This window comes from Macrotis lagotis, chromosome 8 (genome assembly GCF_037893015.1).
Source record: "Macrotis lagotis isolate mMagLag1 chromosome 8, bilby.v1.9.chrom.fasta, whole genome shotgun sequence".
In the NCBI taxonomy this organism is placed as follows: Eukaryota; Metazoa; Chordata; class Mammalia; order Peramelemorphia; family Peramelidae; genus Macrotis; species Macrotis lagotis.
Window position 1 is genome coordinate 171767878 of NC_133665.1, and position 25091 is coordinate 171792968.

The window sequence follows — 25091 nt, forward strand, 5'->3', positions numbered from 1 at the left end:
TTTGTAAAGTTTGCTCCCTCTAACCCTTCCTTCCTCCCACTCTAGGCCGGCATTCATGTATAATCTTCCACCTCTTTGTCTGAGAGAGGAGGAAACTACAGCCCAGAGAAGTTAAGTGAGTTCCCTAAGGTTATGCATGAGGGTATGTAAGAGCGCAATCTGAACCAAGAGCCTTTGACTCCAAAGGCAGTGACTGAATTTCTCATGTGCCACACTTCCTCCAAACACAGAGGCTGTATGATCCAACCCCTTCATTTTACATAAGAGGAAACTAAGGCCCTATAGTGGTTTAAGGGACTTGCCCAAGGTGGGATTTGAACTCAGATCTGCCAATTACTTTATGCTACATCATTCTACATATACTACTACATTCTACATAATTATATAGAATTTATATATGGTATACTCATCTCATTCACACATACACATACACACACCATAGACACCATGTGAGGAAACATAGAACATTGGAAAAGGTGCTAGGTTCAGAGTCAGATGATCTGAGTTCAAATCCAGCTCTACCACTAATACTCTGAGTTTCGATCTTGATATCTAGAATATTTGGGGGCTGAATGAGATGACTACGGAGGTCACTTCCCTATCTATCTAACTCTATAAGCCTTTAGGTTCTTGTAACTATAAAAGATTAAAGATAAGAGAGCTACTGTTGGTCCCGTTATATGTGACCTTTGAGAGAGCTGGCTGCCAACTGGGGTCTCACTGGTAACTAGAATAATGTCAGTGGTGGGTATTTGGTTTTTATTTTTAAATCCCCAATATAGGTAGGGACCAGTTTAGGTATCATTGAACAGGAAATTCACAATTAAGATAACTGGAGTAACAAGTCTGGGTAGGCACCTTCTCTTGAACTTATTTTAAATGATTCTTCTAGAGTAATGTGACTTGCTTAGGGTCATACAGCCTCTATGGGTCAGAGGTACATATTGAACTTGGGTTCTCTTGGCTTGGAGAGCAGATCTCTGCTCACAGTACTATGCCGTCTCTCACTCTCAGTGTAATAAACGAAAATGGCAAATCTATAATATACACTGAATCACTCCAAATCTTGTAGATTTGTTTGGAAATTTTCCTGAAACTGCTTGGCTTCTCCCAAAACCCTTTGTGACTGATGCTCATCATGTCCATAAGAATCCAGGAAGAAAAAAAAAGCATCAATGTACCCAATCAAGAGAACTTTGCTTCATCCTGCACTTGGGAATTAAAAATGAGCCAGTGGCCCAATAACTCTCATCACCCTTTCATGTTTCAATAGCTTATTGCCAAATTCACTTTATTTTTAAAACTCAGCATAAGGGCTGAGACAGAGCAGAGACTGAGCTTGGTCTGTACAAAGGCAGGAACTGTCATAGAATCGATAGTGATTGGCCGCGCCAATGCATTGGGGGATCTTTGGAAGGCCAGTGACTTATTAAAGTAATCTCTGCCAAGACATCCCAAATGAACCAGAACACAAGTCCTGTCAGTATTTCCTATCTTATCTGGAAGGAATAAGTGAACTAATTGGGATAAAGGCAGTTTGTTCTCTTGGGGGTAATTTACTATAGAGACTAAGCACTTTCTTCTCCCTCCCTTCCAGACTGGCTTCAAGGGTAGAACATCTCCTCGTTCTATCCTCGTAGAAAGTGCAGCTTCTTTTCAAGCTCAACTCATCGGTTACCTCCTGCAAGAGGCAGATTCAGATCTGCCTCCTCTCACACTCAAATTATTCTGTATCTACATGCATTTTATATAAATCAATGAGCATAGGTTAAGCTCTGACTAGATCTCAGCTATTATCTAGGTCCTGGGGACACAGAAACAAAAGTAAAACCACCTCTGCCCTCAAAAGGCTTACATTTTAACCAAATGTGCAAATAGGACCATATAGATGAATAAGCAGACAAAAGGTGGCCTAGGAAGGGAAAGTCCTAGGGGTGGAAAAGTCTTATGTACAAGGTTAAAAAACTTAAGTCTTGAAGGAATTCTGGGATTCCAAGAGGTGGACGAACATTCCAGGGACAGGGGACTGACCGGACATGAGCATGGTGTCTGGAAATAAATCACTGTATGGAGCAGCAGAACATGAAGACCTGTCAGACCAAAATGTAGTTTGTGGTGGGGAGCAATGTGCAAGAATGTTAAAAAAAAAAGCAGGGGTGGCCCAGGGAGTGAAGAGTTTTGAATGTCAAACCCTATTTGAGGGTGGCTAGGTGGTACCCAGGATGGAGCCCCAAGTCTTGGGTTGGGAAGATGACCTGAGTTCAAATCCAGTCACAGATACTTATACCTGTGTGATTCTGGGCAAATCATTTAATCCATTTGTCTCAGGTTCCTTTTATGTAAAATGGGAATGGTAATAGCATTTCCATCCCAGGGTGATTGTAAGGATCAAATAAAATATTTGTATTTATATAGCAAGTGCTATATGAATGTTAGATATTATTGTATTCTTATTATATGTATGTAGAGTCACTGAGTTTTAATGAGAAGGGAAGCAACGTATGGCGATATGTATTATGGGGAAAAAAATCACCTTGGGGATGAATTGGGACATGGAGAAGTCATTTCATAAGTGAATAAAATGGGCCAAGATGGAGGCCTGAACTAGGATGGTATCCGTGAGGGGAGAAAAGGGGAGCTATGTCAGAGAGGTCATGAAGACAGAAATGGCAACACATGGTCACCAACTGGCTATACAGGGACTGAGAGAGAACATAGAGGTAAAGATGATACCAAGATGGCAAGGATACCTGCTAGGAGGGGTACCTTTGAGTCACAGGGAAAGTCAGAAGAAGAGGAATGGAGTTTACGGCAAAGATGCCACATTTTCTTTTAGATCTCTGTCTAAAGGACATTGAGTTTGATGTGGGTTTGGAGAGCAAGGGAGTGACTTTGATTGGATATATGGATTTGGGAGTCTCCTATGTGGAGATGAAAAGAATTTTTTTCCTCAAGAGAATAGAAGCTCCTTGAAGGTAGGAAGAGTTATTTTTATACATCTAGCATCTGGCATAATACTTTGCAATTAATAAATGTTTGCTCTATGAATGATGAATGACTCAATGGACTGGAGGCAAGCGTGGCATAAGAAGAATCTGAAATCACAACAAAAGGTGTACTCTATAATTACCTGGAGGTTAAGCTGGTGTCCCAGGACAAACTCACTTTTCAAGAAAAAGTCTGGGCAACCCTGACGGATGTTCTCTAGGATAGACCAAAACCTGCCTTTGGGAGAAGGTTCAGACTGCTTGGGGTGGGGAACTCCCTCATAAATTCCCTCTTATTGTTCAGTGAGCCCTTTGGGGGATTTCTTGACAGAGACATGCAGTAATTCACCATTTTCTTCTGCAGCTCATTTTCCAGATGAAGAAACTGAGGCAAACAGGGTTAGGTTACTTGCCCAAGGTCTCTTGGCTAGTAATTGTCTGAGGTCACATTGAACTCAGGAAGATGAGTCTTCCTCTAGATGCCTAAACTCCCCCTACCAATGCCCATTGGCTCTTTCTCTGCAACTTAATCTTAACGAATTGCCAGGGAACCTGAAAAGGGAAATGACGTACCCAGAGACAAACAGACAGTATATATCAGAGGCTGACCTTGAACCTAGGTCTTCCTGACTTCAAGATCAGGTCTCTATCCATCATACTACAATAATTTTCAGACTATGGAACTCCTTCCTTCCTTCCTTCCTTCCTTCCTTCCTTCCTTCCTTCCTTCCTTCCCCCATTTATTTTTTTAATTTAGGGACCAAACAATAGGGTATTTGCAGAAAGAATGGGCTGCTTTTAGGAAAAAAGTTTGCAGCCGAGTGTGCAACCTTTGACATTTGAGTTGACTCGGAAAACACCAGACAAGCACATCTTCTATTTTTGTCTGACATTTCATGAAAACTCAAAGGGCCTCAAGACCTCCCCAAATGGTAGACTTCAGGTCTGGTCCTGAATGTAATGGTGAAGAGAAGTGCCTGGCCCATTTAATTATTCTGTGGAACTCTGTGTCAGTGGGAAATTACTTACAAATACTGCAGCTAGTAATGGAATCACATTTTGTAGGGAAAAATAATCATTTCTAGTTTTCAAAGGCTTTAGTCAGTCAGTGGATTGCTTAGAACACGGTCTGCTTCCCAAACTGGCCGGCTTCTGGTTGATTAGTACTCACATAAAGTGAACATTGTCAGAGATTCACAAATACACGGTCTGGTGAGGTTTACAAAGCTCTCTGCTTACCACAAATATGGGAATAACCAGCACAATTATTATTATTATTATTATTATTATTATTATTATTATTATTATGTTTTTACAAGGCAAATGGGGTTAAGTGACTTGCCCAAGGCCACACAGCTAGGTCATTATGAAGTGTCTGAGGTGAGATTTGAACTCAGGTACTCCTGACTCCAGGGCTGGTGCTCTATCCATTGCACCACCTAGCCACCCCTGGTACAAATTATTATTAATCCCACTGTACAGATAGAGGGATTGAGGATCATGGAAATCATAATAATAGCTGAAATTTATGTTGAACTTTAAAGTTTGCAAAATGCTTTTCTTCACAATCCTGGGAGGTAAATGCTATTATTGTCTTCATTTACAGATGAGGGAAACTGAGATAAGCAAATGTTGAGACCTGCACAGGGTCAAACAGCTAATAAATGTTTGAGGTCCGATTTGAACTCAAGTCCATCTGACCTCAGGTCTGGCAATCTATCCCCTTCGCCACCTATTTGCCATCTCCAGAGGGGAGCTCTGAACAGAATCATTTGCTTCCTTTTTGTTTCCATTTCATCCCTATATCTACAAATTATTTTATTCAAATTTCTTGAGAGACACAAAATTCTTTCTGGTCTTCACAAATGGAAGGGGCTGAGCCCAGCAGTGGGGGATAGAAGAGGGAGACCTGGCCTTGAGGTCAGAAAGGCCTTGGTCCGTGCTATCCTCTTAGTGGCCCAGGTAACTCTCAAGGACCTTATTCAGCAAAGGGATCACTAATCAACATAGGTAAAGGGGAATTTTCTCACCAGGAATTCCCTTCATCAGCAAAATCTCAGGTCTTATAAAAAAGATTATTTTAGGCAATCATTAATTACATTTCATTATTATGATAATCATATAGGTTGGAGTCAGGAGGAAGAAAGAATCTGGCTGTTTACCTCTAGGCAATGACTAACATCTGGAACCTTCCAGAGTCCCTAGCTAAAAACCAACCAAGATGAAACCCAAAATGAGGATGAACTAAATATTTTGTTTCTAATCCAGATATTCAGGTGCCTGGCTGCTTTGGCATTTTCTGCACCAAAATTTTTTTAAGCAAAGGTAGGTCATCGACATTTTGGGGTGGGGGGGACTTGCTGTTTACTATCTGTAATTTCCAGTGATTGGTCAATCAATCAACAAGATTTTAAGTAGGGGAGTAGATACTTTTTTTTGACTGGCAGCATTGGGGAAATCCTAAGGCAAGGCCCTGCTTCTTATGGCTCCAACAGAGAAACAGCAATGAACTAGACCCAGTGTAATTCCAACCTAATTCCCTTTGATTACCAACCCCCAGAGGGCAGGGCGCTTTGACTCTGGTCATGTGCCAAGAGGCTCCAAAGCGGGTCGGATGACCATTTTCTTTACTTTGACCCTTTTTAACTGAGTCATACTGGACAAGTTGTCTAACCTCTTTAAGTTGTCTAAGCCTCCATTTCTTCAGCTGTAAAATGAGGCTTCAGTGGTCTCTAAAAGGTCCTCCTAGTTCTAAATCTATGACTAGCTATGATCTCTGCTTTACAGATGAAGAAGCCAGAGCCCAGAGAAGTCACTGTCATTGTTTTGTGAAGGGTTTTCAATCCCAACTCTCTCCTGACTCAAGGTTAAGGAACCCTTTCACAGCTTCAAACTGCCTTACTTTGGCCCATGGGGAGGAGGATGGAAGGGAATATCACATTCGTAGGGCCCCCTCACCTCCGTCTACAGAGCTATCCTTTCTCCCCAACCCACTTCCCATAGGAAAGTTGAAGTTGTCATACAAGACCACCTTGTCATCATGCATTATATGTGTACTTTTTTTGGAAATAATTTATGCTTGGAACCATTCCTGCCATGTAGGGATGATTGTGTGACAGCTTTGGAAGGTGAGGCATAGAGCAATTAAATGATGCCCTTAAAATCATCCAGCAGCAGGGCCAGGAAAAGAACCAGGATTTTATTCTACTGTTTAAAGATCTTTGCCACTCTCTGAGGCAGAATGCCAATATTGGGCAGGTGTCATCTGTGGGTAAAACGTGAAAAGGATCATGGGAGTGCAGATTTTGAGCTGAAAGGACCCTAGGGGCTGCCTGCTCCAATCTCTTCATTTTACAGATGAGGAAATCGAGGCCCAGTTTCACATAGGGAATGTCAGAGGCAGGTTACTTGTTAGGCTTTAAAATTAAATGCAATTCAATAAAGATTTATCAAGAGCTCATTCTAGGCCAGATAACTTGCTAGTTACTGGGAATACAAAGGCAAAAATGAAAAGAGTTCCCACCCTCAAAGAGTTTACATTCTTTTAGGGAAGAGGTTCTTAACCTGGGGTTTGTGGAGAGATATTATGGGTTCTATAAACTTGGATATGGAAAAAATAAAATTCACCGTTATTTCCACTAATGTTTTCCAGTAATCATTGATTGATTTTTGGTGTTTCCTTCAATTACTTAAAAGCATTATTCCGAGAAGGGATTCATGGATTTCATCAGATTGCCAAAGGAATCCATGACAAAAAAATTAAAAAAAGGTTAACCCTTATATTAAAGGGAAAAATATGTAAACTGATGAATAAATGTGTGTATGTGTTTTCGTGTGTGTGTGTGTGTGTGTAAGGGGAAGGGGGTGTAGGAAAGGCCTTAGTAGCTGACCTTGGAGACCACCAAATCCAACATCCTCATTTTAATGGAAAGTCAGAGAAGGAAATGCTTGACCCAAGATCATACAGATGAACCTCAAAGGGACCTTGAGATTCTAAGAGGTAGAAGTGAGAGAGGAGAGCATACTAGGGAGGGGTTACTGCATAGGCAAAGATGTGGAGGTGGGACAGAAGTCTTGTGTATGGGAAACAACAAGGCATCAGTTAGGCAGTCATAGAGAGTGCATGAGGAGGAATCATGTGAAATCATTCTAGAAAGTGGGGCTGGTGCCAGCTCGCAAATATAGCCAAGAAATTCCATGGCCCCGTCACTCATGGGCAGCAGCCATCCTGCTTCCTTACCAAGCTCTGGTTGTCTGGCAACATGACGATGATCTGCGCATTATGATCCCAAATCATTCGCCAGAAGTCTTTCGTGGTATGTGGCAGAGGGTGCTGGGTTATGATATACTCGTTGCTCCTATGATAGCCCTTTAATGAGGAAAGAAAAAATTCTGCGGTGACACCTGGGCTCTTCCTGACATAGCTAGTTCTGTTGAAAGAGCGCTAACGGGTTTGCAAATGGCAGCCGGTGCATCTGACTCCTTTGGAAATAAGACTTTTTGCTAACAGGCAGGCATTCCCCCTCCAACTCGGTTTCCATTGGCAATTCCCTCTGTTGCTTTTGCTTAACACTAATTTCAACATTGATTCAAACATGTGGAAGGGTGAAATTAGCAATCAAATTTATCTTAAAAAACAATAAACAATCCCAAAGAGCCCACTGTGACTTCTGCCCCTACTCCTCAGCTGCCCACCCCTCAAGGTCCCACCCTGCAGAAATGCCCATGATTCCCTCTGGGATTATGGGAACAAGGAAATCAGTCAGTTATTGGGACCTTCTCCTTAACCCTTTCTCATTTAAAGGACTTGATTAATAATGAAGAGTTGGCATCTCACCATGATGTAGGATGCATTGATGTAATCCGTTCCTTTCATCCCAGGTAGGGGAGCAAGACCCACTCTAGCACGCTCAGCTACAGTGGGACAAACAAAAACAACCCATTGATATTAGATCGAAACACCAGACTTTCCCAAGATCTCTTCAATGAGCTAAGTCCTTCTCCTCTTCTCTCCCCATCCCCCATCCTAAGGCTGATTATATTTTCAGCAAACTGAAATGCTTGGGCACATTTCTAGAAGAATAGTCATTTCAGAAATCAGATTTAACTGTTGGAAAGTTATTCCCTGTGGCTGATATCACCAAGAACAGGGTGTGCAATGACAATAGGAAACTTCAAGGTATCATTGCTATTAGAATTATAGATTTGGAGTTTGAAGGAGAGCTTAGCAGTCTCTAAGTTTAAGCTCATGATTAACAGATGAAGAAACAGAGGCCCAGAGAGAAGTTAGTGATTTGCCTAAGGTAAAATATATATATATATGTATATATATATAAATATACACATATATAAATATTTATAAAAATACAAATATACACATATATAAATATTTATAAAAATACAAATATACACAATATATAAATATTTATAAAAATTATAAATATATACTTATATATTTATAAAATATATAAACATATATATACAAATATTTATAATATATACATATATATACATATATATATATATATATATATATACATGTATACACATACACAATTTTTTTTTTCAGAAGTGGGATATGAACTGATGTCCTATAAGGTCAGGGCTCTTTTGGCTGTATCACAATTGTATATAGAAACAGCACTGGCCCTGAAATCAGGAGGACCTGGGTTCAAATACTAACTGTGTGACCCTGAGCAAGTTGCTTAACTTTGATTGCCTCCCAAAACAAAATATAACAAAATAAAACCCAGTAGTCTGCTCCTTTATCACCTTCTCACACAAACTGAAGTCCCTAGGTGAGAAACCATGCCCTTTATAGAGAAGATCCCTATTGATTAGTTCATTTCCATGCTAGAAACATCTTCCAGAATCCTGAACTCAAGAGCACCCACCAAGCCCTGATTTACAAAATTGAGGTGGGGGAAAGGAGGGCTTGCTGCCTTAGGAAAGTCAGCAGGTCAGCCCACCCAAATGATTTAATCAGGAACATTACAGATGGCAACAAGTTTTTTTTTTTTTTTGGCCACAGTGACTTTTTTTTTTTTTTTTTTTTTTTTTTAGTTTTTGCAAGGGCTAAGTGGCTTGTCCAAGGCCACAGAGATAGGTAAGTATTAAGTGTCTGAAGTCACATTTGAACTCAGGTCTTCCTGATTCCAGGGCCGGTGCTCTATCCACTGTGCCACCTAGCTACCCCCGCAGTGACTCTTGAAGGCTGTCTTCTAAGTTCAGATTGTGGATTTTCAGAGGGGAACTCATCCTGAGAAAAATCACACATCCTAAAGTTGTAGGTGGATAGAGAATGATGAAGTAGAGCCAGGAAGACTTAGTTCAAATTCCATCTGAGATGCTTATTAGCTCTGTGAGCTTGGGGAAGTCACGGAACCTCTTAACACTCAGTTTCCCCATCTGTAAAATGAGTGTGTTAGACTCAATGACTTCTGAAATTCTTTCCAGTTTGGAATCTCTGATTTTTCCTATCAAAATAAGTTAATATTTGAATATATTTCCCCCCCTTAGTTCTAAATATTCTCTCACAAGATGAATTTGGAAATATGTCAAACACGATTGTCCATGTACAATGATTGCTCACTGCCATGGGAAGATGGGAGGGAAAGGGAGGTCACGGAAAAATGTGGAACTCAAAAACTTGCAAAAGAATGAAAGTTTAAAACTATCTTTGCATGTGATTGGAAAATTTTTTTTTAAAAAGTCAAGTAATACCTATTTGGCTAATTTTTTTTTTTTACAGAATTTTACTACTTAACAAAAACTAGACATTTATTTAGATCATAAATTTAGAGCTAGGAGAAATTTTAAAAGTTATTTGGTCTAATCTCTTCATTTTATAGGTAAGGAAGTAAAATTACTTGTCCAAGGTCATACAGTAGCAAGAATTTGAACCCAGGTCTTCAGACTTCAGACTGAGCATCCTCTGCTTCTCCACCCTCAATGACATTATAGATTATTGATTGATAAGTGGAAGGGACATGGGAAGCTGATTATTTTTACCCTGTCCTTATACAAGTGAGGAAGTGAAATGACTTGTCCAAGGACAAGAGTTTGAACCCAGGATCTGCAGACTTCAGCTTCTCCACACCTTTCCAATGGCACTATAGATTATTGATTTAGAGGTGGAAGGGATATGGAAAACTGATGATTTCCACTTCCTCACTTTACGTGAGAAATCAAAGGACTTGCTTGGGGTCACACAGTGTCTAAGATTGGATCTGAACCTGGGATTTTCCTGACCTAAGAGCAATGCTCTAACCATTGCACCAGTTCCGGCTGCCTTAATGGATGTTGCTTTTGCAGCTCACTCGAACTCTGCCAATTGTTCTAGAAAGGTCCATGATAGCTCTGGCTGGACATGTTTTCTCCAAGTTAGCAACTACCTTTCTTTGCAGAACCCAAGGACAAGCCATGACAACCCACTCCCAGTAATCATCTAGATAAACTGAGTCTCACCTGGTACAACGGATGAATTTCTGTTCTTCTCTTTGTTGCATTCTTTCTGAGCGCTAAAACACTCAACGTATTTTGCGTTACATTGTGTGACCAGCTGGGAAAAAACCAAAACAAGATACGCTTCCATAATCACAGCATTCATCCAGCTTCTTGACTGGTCAACAGACCAGTGGCCAGAAGATCCAGGACTGGCCACACAATCAGTTCCCTATTCATAGAATGGGAGAGTTGCTCCTCTGGGGAGTATAGCCATGCCCAGAATCCCTCCGGGAGACTTGAGACTTGGGCAGGTGGGAAGTTCCCAGTTAAAATCACATTTGAAATCGGGTCATGGAGAAAGGTGTTTTGCAGGCTTTCACCCCTCCACTGGACTGTGAGCTACTTCAGGGCAGGAGCCCTTTCTGCCCTTCTTTGCATCCTTAGACCAAAGAGGAGGTGCCTAATAAATGTTTCTTGACTTGAGAGCCAACTGATTGACTTGCAGAACAGTGTACAATAAAGAAGAACATATTTAGGGCTGTGATATGACCTCAGAGAAATCAGACGTGGACTGAGCCCCATGGGACCAAAGGGTTGCCCAATATGACTTCCCATCCCTTAGGTAAGAACAACTGAGTTTAACTCTAGTATTGATTTTATTAGCTTTCTGTTCTATTCCACCCACTTAGCTATTGGCACCTTACACAGGAAAGACCTCTTTTTCTATAAATAATGGTGATCCTGTGATGGGGAGAGGAGATAGGGGCTAGGTTAAGGAGTACACTGGCAAAGGAATTCCTGGGGACACAGGGCAACATCTTATCCGCAATTGAGAATCTTAGGGAGTTGCATAGAATATTGAAATGTTAAGTGCCCAGGGTCACACAGCCAGCATGTGTCAGCAGCAGGATTTGAACCCAGTTTTCCTGGCTTTGAGGCCAGCAAATAATTCACTTGATCTAGGCAGGATTCTTAGATTTTCATTTTGGCTGGACTTTTCCAGACTCTTGTCAGCTGTCCCTTTCTATTTGAGTTTCTAAGGTCCCTGAAAGAACCAATTATAAGGCTTTCCACCTGAATGAACCGGCTTCTTTGTTGGATGAATGTTTTTGAGAGACAAGTGTGAAAGAGGTAAGAAAAAAGTTACCAAAGAAGGCACCTCAAGTATTTTTCATAATTCTAAGCATTTAGAAGGATTTCAAAATCTCCTGTGTCCCCACCGTTAATTGTTCACCTTCAGTGGACTGCCAAGTGTCTGCTTTTCTTGTGGAAAGATGGAAAGACCATATGACCCTAGCAAGGGGAGGGGAGGGGAGGCAGAGCTGGCCCATTTATCATTTTCCCATCATCTGGCACCTGCTCTAATTGGCCTGGCAGTTTCATTTCTGGAGCAGAGATTGAAATAGAGGGAGCTGGTTTCTGGAGAGGATAGAACCACAGAAAGGAAAACAGCCTAGATTGATCACATGCTGCCACCATCTTGTCAGGGTTTCAGCCTTTTATCTATCATGCCCACGCTGCTTCTGCTTCTTATATATATTCATTCTCTCTCTCTCTCTCTCTCTCTCTCTCTCTCTCTATATATATATATATATATATATATATATATATATATATATATGTATTTATACATACAGGCACATATCCATATCCATATATATATCCATACACACATTATATATATAATATATTATATAATATATATTCAGACATTTACATATATGTGAATATGTTTTATATACCATATATATGTTTTATATATTATATATTTTATATATTATTTGTTTTATGTTTATATATTATATATTTTATATATTATGTTTTATATATATATATATAAGCTGTATATATTCATATATGAAGTCACTGCTTCCCCATTAGAATACAAGATCATTTTGAGTAGAAATTATTTCATTCTTTGGATTCATCCATAGAACATGGCAAAGTATCTGCCACATAGGAGGTACTTTCTTAATATAGATATTTTAATTTTCATAATATTGAAGTGTGTATCTGTTTATTGCCTTCTATCCCTCATACACCGGTAGCACTTTAAAGGTAGAGATTCTGTTTTCTTTATTTTTGAATCAACTCTAGTATCTAGCAACATACAATGCCCACGGTATATTCCAAGCAATGAATGAATGAATGAATAAATGAATGATTGACAAGCATTCATGAAGGGCTCACTATATTCCAGGGTCTACTGTGGTAGACTCTGTGTAGGAAGAAATGTAAAAATGAAATAACTGTTCCTCTTAAGGTGATTCCATTTTATTGGAGGAAACAACACGTACACACACACACACACACACACACACACACACACACACACACACACACTCTTAATGTTCCAAAAGACTTACTATAGTATTAAGCCACCCCTAATCATGGGATATTTTCACCTCTTCTGTAGGTAAAGCAGTATGTTAAGGTGAACTTAATTAATAGTGGGGACACTGGGTTTTGAACCCCAACTAAAGGTTTAAAATCATATCTTCATGAAAATTATCTATGGTGCTTTTTTTGGGGGGGATAATTTTGTAATAAATTCTCCTTTTCTTACCTCTTTCAACAAACTATTACAAATTTAAACTATGCTAAGACTTTTGGAAATCCTCTTTATATCTAATCAATATATCATTTGTGGCTATGTTTATATCTAAAATGAGTGCAATTATATAACATATTCTTAACAGACCCCTAAGTATTTGTTGCTTATTGAAGATAGTTTTTCAAAAGGCTATTTTTGGTAGGGAAAGATCTAGAAATTTCTATATTAGCCAAGAATCAATTGGACCAGTCAAGAAAGGAAGTGGCTGGTAGATCTGGTAGTGACAAACTGACCAAGAATGGCTAGTTTGAGTCTACTGCTTTGTTTAGTTCTCTAAATTATCAGGAAAATCCACTGTTCTCTGGATAGTGTCAGTTAGGTATCGGCTGTTTATGACTGATAACAACCTTTCCTATATGGGTTGCATTTTGCAGTTTTGGTGAAGCCATTCCTTTTCCTTGGCCTCTGTGGTAAAGACACTTCAAATACAATCGTGTATACAAATTTTGCCTGTGAACACAACTCAGTCTATCTAAAATACTACAGAGCTGAGAGAGAGAGCATCTCTCAGACCATTTTATCATTTCACAACTGAGGCCCAGAGGTGAAATGATTTGTCAGTAAAATAACAGGGCCCCAAGCTACCTCTCTGTCCATTCTCCCATCTGATGATTCTTAGGTGTTCTGCTAGGAGACATTACCTTGAATTGCTTTTCTAGACGTGTCTTTCCTCCCACGCCGGGGATGAGTATGCTGTTGACATAGCTATGCAACTGATTGGAGGCGACTTCGGTCTCCTTTCCTAGAATGGCTTCCAGCAAGGCATCGTGAATGAAAATGTACTGCTCCTACAAGATGAGAGCTCAGATAGGTAAGCCCTGAAGAAAGATGTGGAACCACAGACACCTCCTCTGGGAAGGCTTCCCAGACTGATGTCCCCCCATCATCATCAACATTCACTAGCATGGAATTCTTTGTGTGTGTGTATGCATATGAAATAAATGAAACATACACACATGTATTTATACAGGCAAGCAGATATGCCTATTTTATAAATATACATTTATTTACATGTATACTATGTGGGTAAATTATACAATTATGATATATAGATATAGATACATACAATTATGATATATAAAGGTGAGTGAGTATGGCAGGTTATATATATATTATATATGTGTATATAATAGGTTAGATAATATTAACTATATATATAATATATGAATACATTGGTATATTCTGTATTTTATTGACACACAGATCTTATATCTATGCAGACACATAACCTTCAACACTCTTACCTTTTTATAGATTGTTCTAGAATTATTCTCTAGTTGTTTAATTAGTGTCTTTGTATTCCTCAACTAGAGAGGAAATTCTGATCTTAGAATATGTCTCTTATATCGCCCAAACACCTAGCACCTGAGCTAGTCACATCATAGTCTCCCTTTTTCCCCTTGTATATTAAGCTGTGAATTTCCTGTTGTCCAATTCTTGGTATTCCCACTGAGGGTTCTCTTGGCAGAGATACTGGAGTGGTTTGCCATTTTCTTCTCTAGCTCATTTTACAGATACAGAAATGGAGGCAAACAGGGTTAAGTGACTTATCTAGGTCACCTAGTTAAAAACATAATATATTAAGTTTCACATGGTAGTAACAAAATTTTGCTCTGTCTCTCTCTGGACTTCTGTTCTCAATCAAACATTTTTTTAAGACCCTACTATAGTGAATATAAACAGAATAAAATAATCCCTGACTTTAAGAAATTCATAGTTGAATGGGGAAATAATAAAAAATAATATTTATAAATAATAAACAGAAATAATATCTAATACAGATCATCACAAAGTGACCTGATACAAGGTAGCTTGGGAGATGGGGAAATCAGTAAAGACTTTAGGTAGAAGATGATGCTTGAGCAGCATCCTAAAGGAAAAAAAGGGAAGTTTTGAGGCTCTCAACTATGTATTTCTTAAATATATCACTGATACTCTTAAAAAATGATTCATCACTTTCTGTCTTTCCTAACATACTCTAGAACACAGTAATAAATAAAAATTCCAGATGTTAAAATGACCAATGCAGAAATGTATGACTCTAAATAAGATGACAATGAAATTTGGGTGGTTGGTGCACCTCTAATTTAAACACAAACTCATTTTTGCCTATGAAATAACTTGATTCAGATCTAGAAAGGACCTAGGAGGTCATCGACCCCAATACTTCCATTTCTTGACCTATGATTCAGGAGTATGGGATCATTTCTGTTATCACCTTTATCAAAGCTGTGAATTTTGCAGTCTCAGAGAGTAATTGGGGACATTGGGTTTAAGTGACTAGTTAATGGACCCACAGCCAGTATATGTCAGAGGCAGGATTTGAACCCAGAGTCAGAAATCAGCTCTTGATCCAGTTTCCTCATCTGTATCCCCTGGATGAGGAAACTGAGGCTTTGAGAAGGGAAAATCCTTTGCCCAAGGTCACACAACAGAACTGAGATTCTAATCCTGTTGCTCTCTCTCTAGAACCAACCCTGCCGCCTCTAGTGACTCAAGTCTTGATGGGCAGTGGAATCTGCTTCCTGAAATTTCCATGACAGCCCAGCCCCACTGTGAACCTCAAACTAAACCAGTGGCCTCTGGCTCAAGCCCAGAAGAGCTCGCCTCTCCCGCTTACCTCCGTCTGGACGAGGTAGTTACGCTGCGTCCTGATGTGTTTCAAGAATCCCAGGACGTTAACTGTGCTTTTGTCTTTTATCTGTTGCAGCATGCTGTCTATGACAATATAGGTGCCCGTCCTGCCCACTCCAGCGCTGGAAGACATCAAGAACACGTGGGTCAGGCCCTGCCAATGCCTGGTCATTCTCATTCACTGACTACTCCTTCATAGAAGAAATTGAATTTTGAATGACCTCGTAGCAAACTGGTCCTGCTGAAAGGGTGCGATTCAGCGGGACTGGGTGTGACTGGGTGGTTGGGATGCATGGCAGGTCTTCAAAAATGTTGCTTCTTTTGGTACATTTTTAAAGCTTCTGTGGTAGTGTTTACGGAAATGGAAAGATGGGACACAGAGGTCATAAAATTAGAACCAGAAGGACCCTCCTTGGCCATGAAATAAAACCTCCTCTTTTACAAATGAGGAAACTGAGGTCCAGAACGTTGGAAAATTTGCCTATGTCCTCTGACTCTAAGAGTAGCTCTCTTTCCACTGTACCACACTGCCCTTCCTATCTATTAGATAATCCTGTGCCTGATAAAACACACAGACTTGCTGGGTCTCAGTTTCCTCATCTGTAAAATGAGCTTACACTGGATGGCCATACATTTAAAAGTAGCTGGCCCAGAGAACAACACTGTCAGCACACAGATCTCCATTAACAGATTGTATTTATATATGTTAATTCATTTGATTTTTCATATCAACCCTGTGAGACAGGTACTATTATTGTTCCTATTGTACCGATGAGGAAACTGGACAGAGAGATTAGGGGACTTGCCTAAGATCACATAGCTAATAAGTGTTGGAGGGAGGACTCAAACTCAGGTCTCTATCCACCTATACCGCCTATCAGTCTATTAAAACATCTCTTTGAACAGTTCCCCCAAATGGAATCCCTATGAGGAAATTCTGATTACAAGATGCATCCCAACCTTAAAGCATTTCTATACCACCTATCTGTCTATTAAAACATTTCTTTGAACAGTTTCCCAAAAGGGAACCCCTATGAGGAATTTCTGATTACAAGATGCATCCCAACTGCCATAACATACTTACATGTAGGGAAGGCCTGGAGTATAATTGTATTGGTCTAAAGAACTTTTGGTTTTCCAGATACCTTCCCAGAAAGAAGCCTACAATTTATCATCTTAAGAGAGTAGGTGGGGTGGGGGTGGGGGGCAGAGGCTAAGGGTCACAAAAACATTTATTAAGAGTCTTCCATATTGGTGGCAGTGAGGATGCAAATATAAAGAATGAAATACTTCTCTTTCAACGAGCTTCTAGTTCCTTATTCATAGATTTTAGATCTAGAAGGGACCTTCGTGACCATCTAGACCAACCCTCTCCTTGGACAAGTGGAAAGCTGAGGTCAAGTGACTTGTCCAGGACCACAAAGCTAACAGGATCAAAAATGATATTTGATCCCAGATCTTCATTCTTCCAGGCTCCATCTTCACTATCCTTCTCATCCAGCAATATGAAGGTTAATTTAATTAATTAATCACCACAAACTTGAGATAGAGTCATGCTTTCCAACTAACTGCCTCATGTAAATTGACTACCTCAATAAGTCTGGAAATGATAACATTTCCCCTTTTAACTTTTAACAGGACTTTTTACATTTCTAGAAATATTTTACAGCTGTATTTCAAACACGATCACAGTATTCAGGTGAGTTTTTCTCTATTTTACAGAGAAGTAAACCAAGCTTGGTCAAGGTCATAGAACCAATCAGTAAAAAGGTAAGACCTAGAAATCAGGACCCCTGGGCCTCTGTCCTAGGTCATCCCCATTGTGATCAGCTGCCACGTCCTTCCCGAAGGCCTGGGAAGCTGGTCTCACCTGCAGTGGACAAGCACGGGCCCCATGTCTGGTGTCCTGGCCGCTGACGACCTCCTCACGAACGTCAGCACAGGGAGGGCATATTCTGGCACTCCCATGTCAGGCCACTGGGTATAGTGATACTGGATCACAATTCTTTCATTCTGGCGACCTTTAGGGTTTCCCTTCTGACCCTACGAGGAAAGATGAAAAGAATTTCTTTTGAAAGAGAAGGTCATTCATTTCCCCTTGGTTTCGTGTAGCAGAAGTAAATGTTATACAGCAATGCACAATGACATTAGTAAAGAATAATAATTACTCTATGGCACTTAAGTAACTGTTATTACTACTCCCGTTTTCTAGATAGAGAAATGGAAGCTGAGAGAGTATTTTTTATACCACAGATGTGATAGAGCTTTAAAATACTGATGTTAATCCTTTCAAGAAGAGGCGGTTTTAAAAAGCCATTACTTAACAAAAGGAGTCAAAAGCCCTTCTCATTGGTTCTAAAACAATATGGTGGAAGAAGCCCAGATGTCCCCCTCACATACCTTTTTCACTTTAGTATTTCTGACTGAAAAACGACGGACAGTGTAGCAAGCATGAACTTTTGTGCTCTTCAGTGTGACGATAATATTTCCATATTCCTCACTATTTTCTGTTGGCCAGTACTGGTCACATTTTCTCTGAGAGAAAAAAGGGAAAGAAAGGAAGAAAAAAAAGAAAGGAAGGAAGCAGGGAACGAAGGAAGAAAAGAAAGAAGGAAAGAAAGGTGAGGGAGGGAAGGTGAAAAAGATGAAAGAAAAAAGGCAAGGAAAGAGGAAGGTATGAGGAAGGAAAGGAGAAAGGAAAAAAGGAAGAAAAAAGAAAGGAAGAGGAGAAGGAAGTAGAAAGGAAGGAAGGGAAGAAGGGAAAGAAAAGAAGGAAGGGAACAAAGAAAAGAAGGAAGAAAAAAGAAAGTAGTTATATCAGTTAGAATAGAAGAAATGTACATGGCATGTCTTCTAATACATAAAGGATCTGTGATGAAATAAGAATGAGGAACTTCTGCTTTGGGGAATTCTCTTCAACAACGCAGCTTACAACCTATCTACAACTTAATGAATCCATCCTAGGAAGCTACCTGAGGCTCAGAGGTTAAGAGACTTGCCCAGCATCATAGGAAATTCATATCAATAGGAGAATTTGAACACAAGAATCCCTGTCTTTAAACCATAAGCCCATGCTGTTAAGCAAGACATCTTAAATCAGGTTTAGTGGGCAGGAGAGAGGCAATATGACATTAAGAGATGATGGAGGGATGGCCTCGGAATCAGGTCGCCAATACCTAGGCTCTCTGGGAGCTCCCTGAGCAATAAGTCCTTGGGAGGGGCTGGTCTTGATTGGGGGCCAGTGGAGATTTCTCACTTTGAGTTCCAGATAGTGAAATCACAGGATCATATTTCTCCTTATCTCTATTGTGTAAATCAGATCTTGGCTTCCCATGACCAGTGAATGAGTGAACTGGTGAATTTGATTTTGGGAGATGCAAGGGAAGTGTTACTTCTATTTTTATTTGTGAAAATAGGATTTTTCACTTTGGCCATTGAAATGAAGGCTTTAGGGGTAGGTCCTTAATGGACATATTTATATCATTGATAAGATGCAGTTAAATAGCTGACAGTTCTTTAATGTCTGCAAAATACTTTCTGTTTATATTTTGAATCTTGTAAAAACACCAAGAAGATGATAGACTGAGACTCAGAGAGATTAGGAGACTGGCCAGAGTCACACACCTATCAAGGGTTAGAGGCAGACTTTGAATTGAAGTCTTCCTGATATCAAGTCTAGCACTTGGAAAGTTGATTTCCAGGAAAACTGAGGCAAAGAATAGTCAGTCACTTAGAAAAGGTTTAAAAAAGGCACTAAATCAGGTGGGTTTTGGATCTGAGTTTGATTTACAGAATGGGCACTAACTACAAAAATGCCATCCTTTAGGTCCTAGAGAGAGACAATCTGGTTCTGTCTCTTCATTTTACAGATAAGGGAACTGGGGAGATGTGATGTGACCATGATGAGAAAGATGGTAAAGCTGAGATGGCAAGCTGAATTTAGAATTCAGGCCTTTAGACTCTAATGGATTACTATAGGAATTCTCATTTTCATATAAGGGAATGTGGACAGTGGGATGGAGGTTCATGAGAAGGGGTTCTTACCCTTCCTTTTTCCACAAGGTTTGTGATCATGATGATGATTCCAGTGTTCTGCTCCCAAATCATTCTCCAAAAATCTTCAAATGTTGACTTGAGAGGTCCCTGTGTGGCCACATAGGCTTTTGCTTTGTTATAGCCCTTCAAAAATAAGCATGGAACCAAATTGGGTCAATGGATAATGGAGACACCTTCCCAAAATGAGATATTTTTAAGGTTTGGGAACAGTTCTATCTAATGCTATGGAGAGGGTATGGGAACATCTCAGCTAAGTTATTTATTTTCCATTTTCATGATAGACTTATAAAATGATTCTCACTTACATCAACGTAGTTCGCATTAATGTAGTCACTGTGCTTAGAATCTTTTCCAGGTAAAGGCCTTAATTTCACTCGACTGTGGTCATCTGTGGGGGTGAAATTTTTAAAAAGTACATAATTCAAGAGAGGATGGGATTATGGGGGGGTTATCTATCTTTTGTTTTACATATTCTTCATTTCTAAAAAAAGTATCCCTCCCCTTCCTCCCACATGAGTGACTTACCCCTTGAAACAAAGAATAAAAAGAAAAAAAAAGTCATTCAGTAAAACTAACAAAACAGTAATTAAGACTGATAGATTATATAAAAAATACAAAACCATTGTCCATCACATTATACATTTCTTTTTAAATGTAAATCTTTCAGAATCAATCTTGGATTTTTTTTGTGGATGAGCAATGGAACTTTCTCATCCTCAAAACAAGCTTATTTGGGTTCAGAAACTCAGTCACACCCCCCAATCACCCTTGGAAAATGTGTTGTAGTGCTGGTGTTGGTTGTGGAGCCATGTTGGAGGCTGAGTCCTGAGTAGTTGGAACATTGGTTTTTTTTGTCTCTTGATGAAGCTACCTGAACTCTGGCAGACTGAGGGAAGGGTTAATGGAGGAGAAAATGTCCCCATTCAGTCACATCCATTGGTTACTTCAGTTGCCTTAATGAGAGATTAGTGGGTAGTTTCTCTCTCTCTCTCTCTCTCTCTCTCTCTCTCTCTCTCTCTCTCTCTCTCTCTCTCTGTCTCTCTCTCTCTCTGTCTCTGTTCCTTTTTCTCTGTCTTTCTCTCCCCCTCTCTCTTTCTCTCCTCTCTCTGTCTCTGTCTGTCTGTCTGTCTGTCTGTCTCTCTCTCTTTTTTAATGGCTTGATTCTCTGTGAGCATCCAGTTCAAGCATCATCATTTACTCCTGGCTGATTAGATTTTAGAGCTTATTACTCACATGCTAAAATGTTGATATATCTGTTCTTGTGCTTGTTCTCTGGGTGATTGGAATGTTCAGCTGTGATGTTCATATCAGCGGTACAACGTTGTACTTCCTAGGGAAGCAAACAAATGGGAAGCGGGTGATTAGAAATGTGATTTGTATGGCTGGGAGCACATTAAAGCTTCGGGATGTGTGGGCAGTTATCTTCCTTCTGCCAAGTTTTATGGATTTTATCTCTGGTCTAGACCTATGATCTCATCAGTGTGGGAGAATTCCTGGAGCAGAAACTCCCTCTACCTGGGCAGATTAGGAACTCAAATGTAAGATAACTGGATGCAATGAGACTTGATAAGGTCATTCCTCTATCCATAATGATTTCTCAAAGGCCCATTGCTGAAGTGTTAGAGTACACCCAATCATTAATTTTTTAAAAAAATTAAGATCTGCCTTCTCCTTCTCCCACCTTTCCCCCCATTCCCCTCTACTGAGAAAGCAATAAATAAGTAAATAAATAAACCAAACCAAAAACCCCACAAAAAAACCCTTGTTAGAAATATGAATAGCAAAACAAACCCCCTCATTAGCCATGTTAAAAAAAACCCATGTCTCAATTTCCACTTTAAGTTCATCACCTCTCTATCAGGAAGTGAGGAACATGTGTCATCATAGGTCCTTTGGAATTATAGTTGGCCATTATGTTGATCAGAGTTTCAACAACTATTGTCTTTAAAAAAACAACTGTTTTGTTATAAATTGCTCTCCTGATTCTGTTCACTTCACTTTGTCTTGGTTTAAACAAGTCTTCTCAGGACTTTCTGAAATCTTCCCCTTCATTTCTCATAGCACAAGAGTACTCCATCATAAGCATATAACATAACCTGTTCAAACCATTCCCAATCTATGAGCACCTGCTCAGTTTCACTTGTTTGCCATCATGAAATCAACTGCTATATTTTTGTACATATAAGTCCTTTTCCTCTTTCTTTGATCCCTTTGACAGAGTAGTGATATTCCTGGATCAAAAGATTTAACAGCATTTTGAACATAGTTCCAAAATGTTTTGTAGAATGGCCACACCAGTTTGCAACACTAATAACAAAGCAGCAATTATCTGTTTTCCTATAGCTCCTCCAGCTTATGTTATTTTCCGTCTACCTTATCAATCGGACGAATGTGAGGCAGGAGCTGAGATGTTTTAATTTGCATTTCTCTAATTTTTAAAGATTCAAAATATTATTTTCATATGACTATGGATAGTTTGGATTTCTTCCTTTGAAAACTACCTATTCATATTCTCTGTTACCACATGGAGGAAGGTTCTCATTCTTATCAATTTGAATCTGATCAATATCTATCTATCTGTCTATCTTGGAAGTTATATTTATCAGAGAAACTAGCTGCAAAGTTATTTCCCACTGACCTGCTTCTCTATTAGTTTTAGTTGATTTTATTTTGATTTTACAAAAACTTTAATTTCACATAATCAAAAGTGACCATTTTTCCTCCCATGAATCACTTGCTCTCTTGTTTGGTTACAGACTCTTCCCTTTTCATAAGTCTTACAGGTAATTCCTTCCCAGTGTCTCCAGTATGTTTATCATTCTACCCTCCATGTCTAAGTCAAGGGTCTACTTAAGAGTTTTCCTGGTATATAGTATGAGATGTTGGGCTATATCTAGTTCCTACCAGATTGCTTTCCTAACATATCAATAATTAGGGCAAGACACATCCTAACAATGGGCAAGTCACTTTACTCTGTTTGCCTCAGTTCCTCATTTATAAAATGCGCTGGAGAAACCAGCTCCAGTATTTTTGCCAAGAAAACATCAAATGGGATCACAAAGAATGAGAGAGGATTGAAACAACTGAACAACAGTAATGACTGGGAACTTTGGGCTTATCAAACACTAGGCTACAGGGTTCATTTGTTTTAGTGTATTGTGTTCCTAATTTGAATTTGCTTCACTGGTCAATTCCTTTATTTCTAATCTAGTACTAAATTGGTTTTTATATAAGTTTGTAAGATACTTTGAGATCTGGGATTGCTAAATTCTTTCTTTCCCATTTTTTTCCATTTATATCCTTGATTTTCTTGTCCTTTTATTCTCCAGATACATTTTGTTCTTATGTTTAATTTTATAAAGTAGTAGTTTGATGATTGGCATGGCACTGAATAAGTTAAATTACATAGTATTGCCATTATTATTGCATTGACCTTGCTTCCCCTAGAGTAATTACTATTTCTTCAGCTACTTAAATTTACCTTTATTTATGCAAAGAATGCCTCTCAATTGTGTTCCTATAATGTTTGTGTACCTTGACAGCTTCTGTGTGGCTATTCTACTTTATTCAGAAGCATTTATTAATTAAACACTATGTGGAAGACATTGCGCTATGCCATGGGGAGACACAAAAAAATCAATTATTTATTAAACACTGATTATGTTTTAGTGTTTCATCTATTATGTTTATACAGTGTTAAGTTGCTAACACTGAAGATACAAAGAAAGGCAAAAAAAGTCACATATAAATCAATAAGTCTATACAAAATACATCCAGAGTAGATGGCAGAGAACTAGAGAGAGAAAGGTACAGACAATGAAGGGGTTGTCCTTGCCTTACAGTACGGTGATACACAAACATATAAATATTCCATTCTACTTATTTCCGCTCACTTTCTACTAAGCAGCTGGTATTGTGTTAAGTGTTGGGGAAATAGAAGATAAGAATAAAATATTCTTGACCTCAAAAGCTTACATTCTATTGGAAGATGTTTGGGTCAGGGTAACGTATAGCATATACAGAACCATAACTGGAAAATAGGACAGCGGTTTTTAACATGTTCATTCAATCATTCATTTCTTTTTAAGTCATGGATACTCCTTTCACCATCTGGCTAGGGAGCCTTCTTAAAAATGAGATTTTTAAATGCATAAAATAAAACACAGAGAATTACAAAGGAAGCCAATTATGTTGAAAAAAGTTATCAAAATATTTTAAAAAGTTCATGGATCCCATGCTAAACCCCCCTTCTCTAAAGACATAAGAAGAACAGAAACCACGAAGGTTAAAGGAAGAACAGATCATTGTAACTCAAAACCAAAGGGACATTGATCTAGGTTAATGAAAGCATCTTTACAAAGGCATGCAAGTCCCTAATAGAGCAGCTGGGCTTCCCCACTGGGCATCGTCATTTTGCATGGGAGAACCCTCCCCAAGTGACCCTTCTTGGGGAGATGTATGTCTTCTGCCTATACTGAATTCTTTCTTCCTGTATTATTGACAAGCCAAATTATTCTGCACCGTGTGTTTCAAAACCTTAAAGTATGGGACCTGCCTAATAAGGGAAGTCATTAGCTGTGCACAGCTGTTCCAAAGAACAGGAGCAAAGACACAAAATCATCAAGAGGAATGCTTCATCCAAGGCAGATGTAGCAGACTTTAGGCTCATGCCAACTTGGCACAAGGGCGTGATAGGGTAGCCGCATTGGTTTTCCACAAAAAATGTAAAGCCCAGGGGGGAGAAGGAGGGAGGTATTCCTGATGCTCACAAAGCACTTCTGGGATGATTCCCCCTCCTCTGCTCCTCATCAAAGGAAGAGAAGCAAAGAACAAAAGAGAATCTTCTATTCAGAAGACTCTGGGCCCCTTCCCTTGTTTCCATTTCTTGGAAAGTGCAGACAGACGGTTTCAAAATCCTTAGCTTTCTCCATCATCACCTGAAAAGGTTTCTGAGGATGTGTGCATAACCATACATACCCCTTCTTTTCTCTCTCTTTCTATATTTACACATATGTTTACATGCTTACATATATGTGTAAACATCCATATATCTTCATACTGGCAGTTCCTGTGTATCCAATCTATTCCTTTCAGAAGCATTTATTAAGTTCTTACTATGCGGAAAACACTGGTAGGCATTGTTGGAGATACAAATAAATCAGATATTTATTGCACACTATGTGGTTGGCACCATTAATACCAAAGATAAAAAGAAAGGCAAAAAGTCAGCTGTGTACAAAATATATTCCAAATAGATGGCAGAGAACTAGAGAGGGGAAGGTGTGTGTGTGTGTGTGTGTGTGTGTGTGTTGGGGGCAGCTAGGCAGGACAGTGGATAGAGTTGGACATGACTA

General features: G+C 39.3%; 1 protein-coding gene across 2 annotated transcripts in view; it reads right to left on the reverse strand.

Annotated features, from left to right (window-relative positions):
* Window positions 1-25091, reverse strand: part of PTPRG (protein tyrosine phosphatase receptor type G) — a 776178-nt gene that overhangs the window by 12079 nt on the left and 739008 nt on the right. For both annotated transcript variants that reach the window (XM_074198838.1, XM_074198837.1), the window contains 10 exons: window positions 20971-21067; window positions 20043-20125; window positions 19726-19860; window positions 18082-18216; window positions 17552-17724; window positions 15668-15803; window positions 13689-13835; window positions 10455-10548; window positions 7825-7901; window positions 7228-7356 (listed from right to left, as the gene is read on the reverse strand). In XM_074198838.1, the coding sequence (XP_074054939.1) occupies window positions 7228-7356; window positions 7825-7901; window positions 10455-10548; window positions 13689-13835; window positions 15668-15803; window positions 17552-17724; window positions 18082-18216; window positions 19726-19860; window positions 20043-20125; window positions 20971-21067 (1206 nt within the window). The remainder of the gene's footprint in view (window positions 1-7227; window positions 7357-7824; window positions 7902-10454; window positions 10549-13688; window positions 13836-15667; window positions 15804-17551; window positions 17725-18081; window positions 18217-19725; window positions 19861-20042; window positions 20126-20970; window positions 21068-25091) is intronic.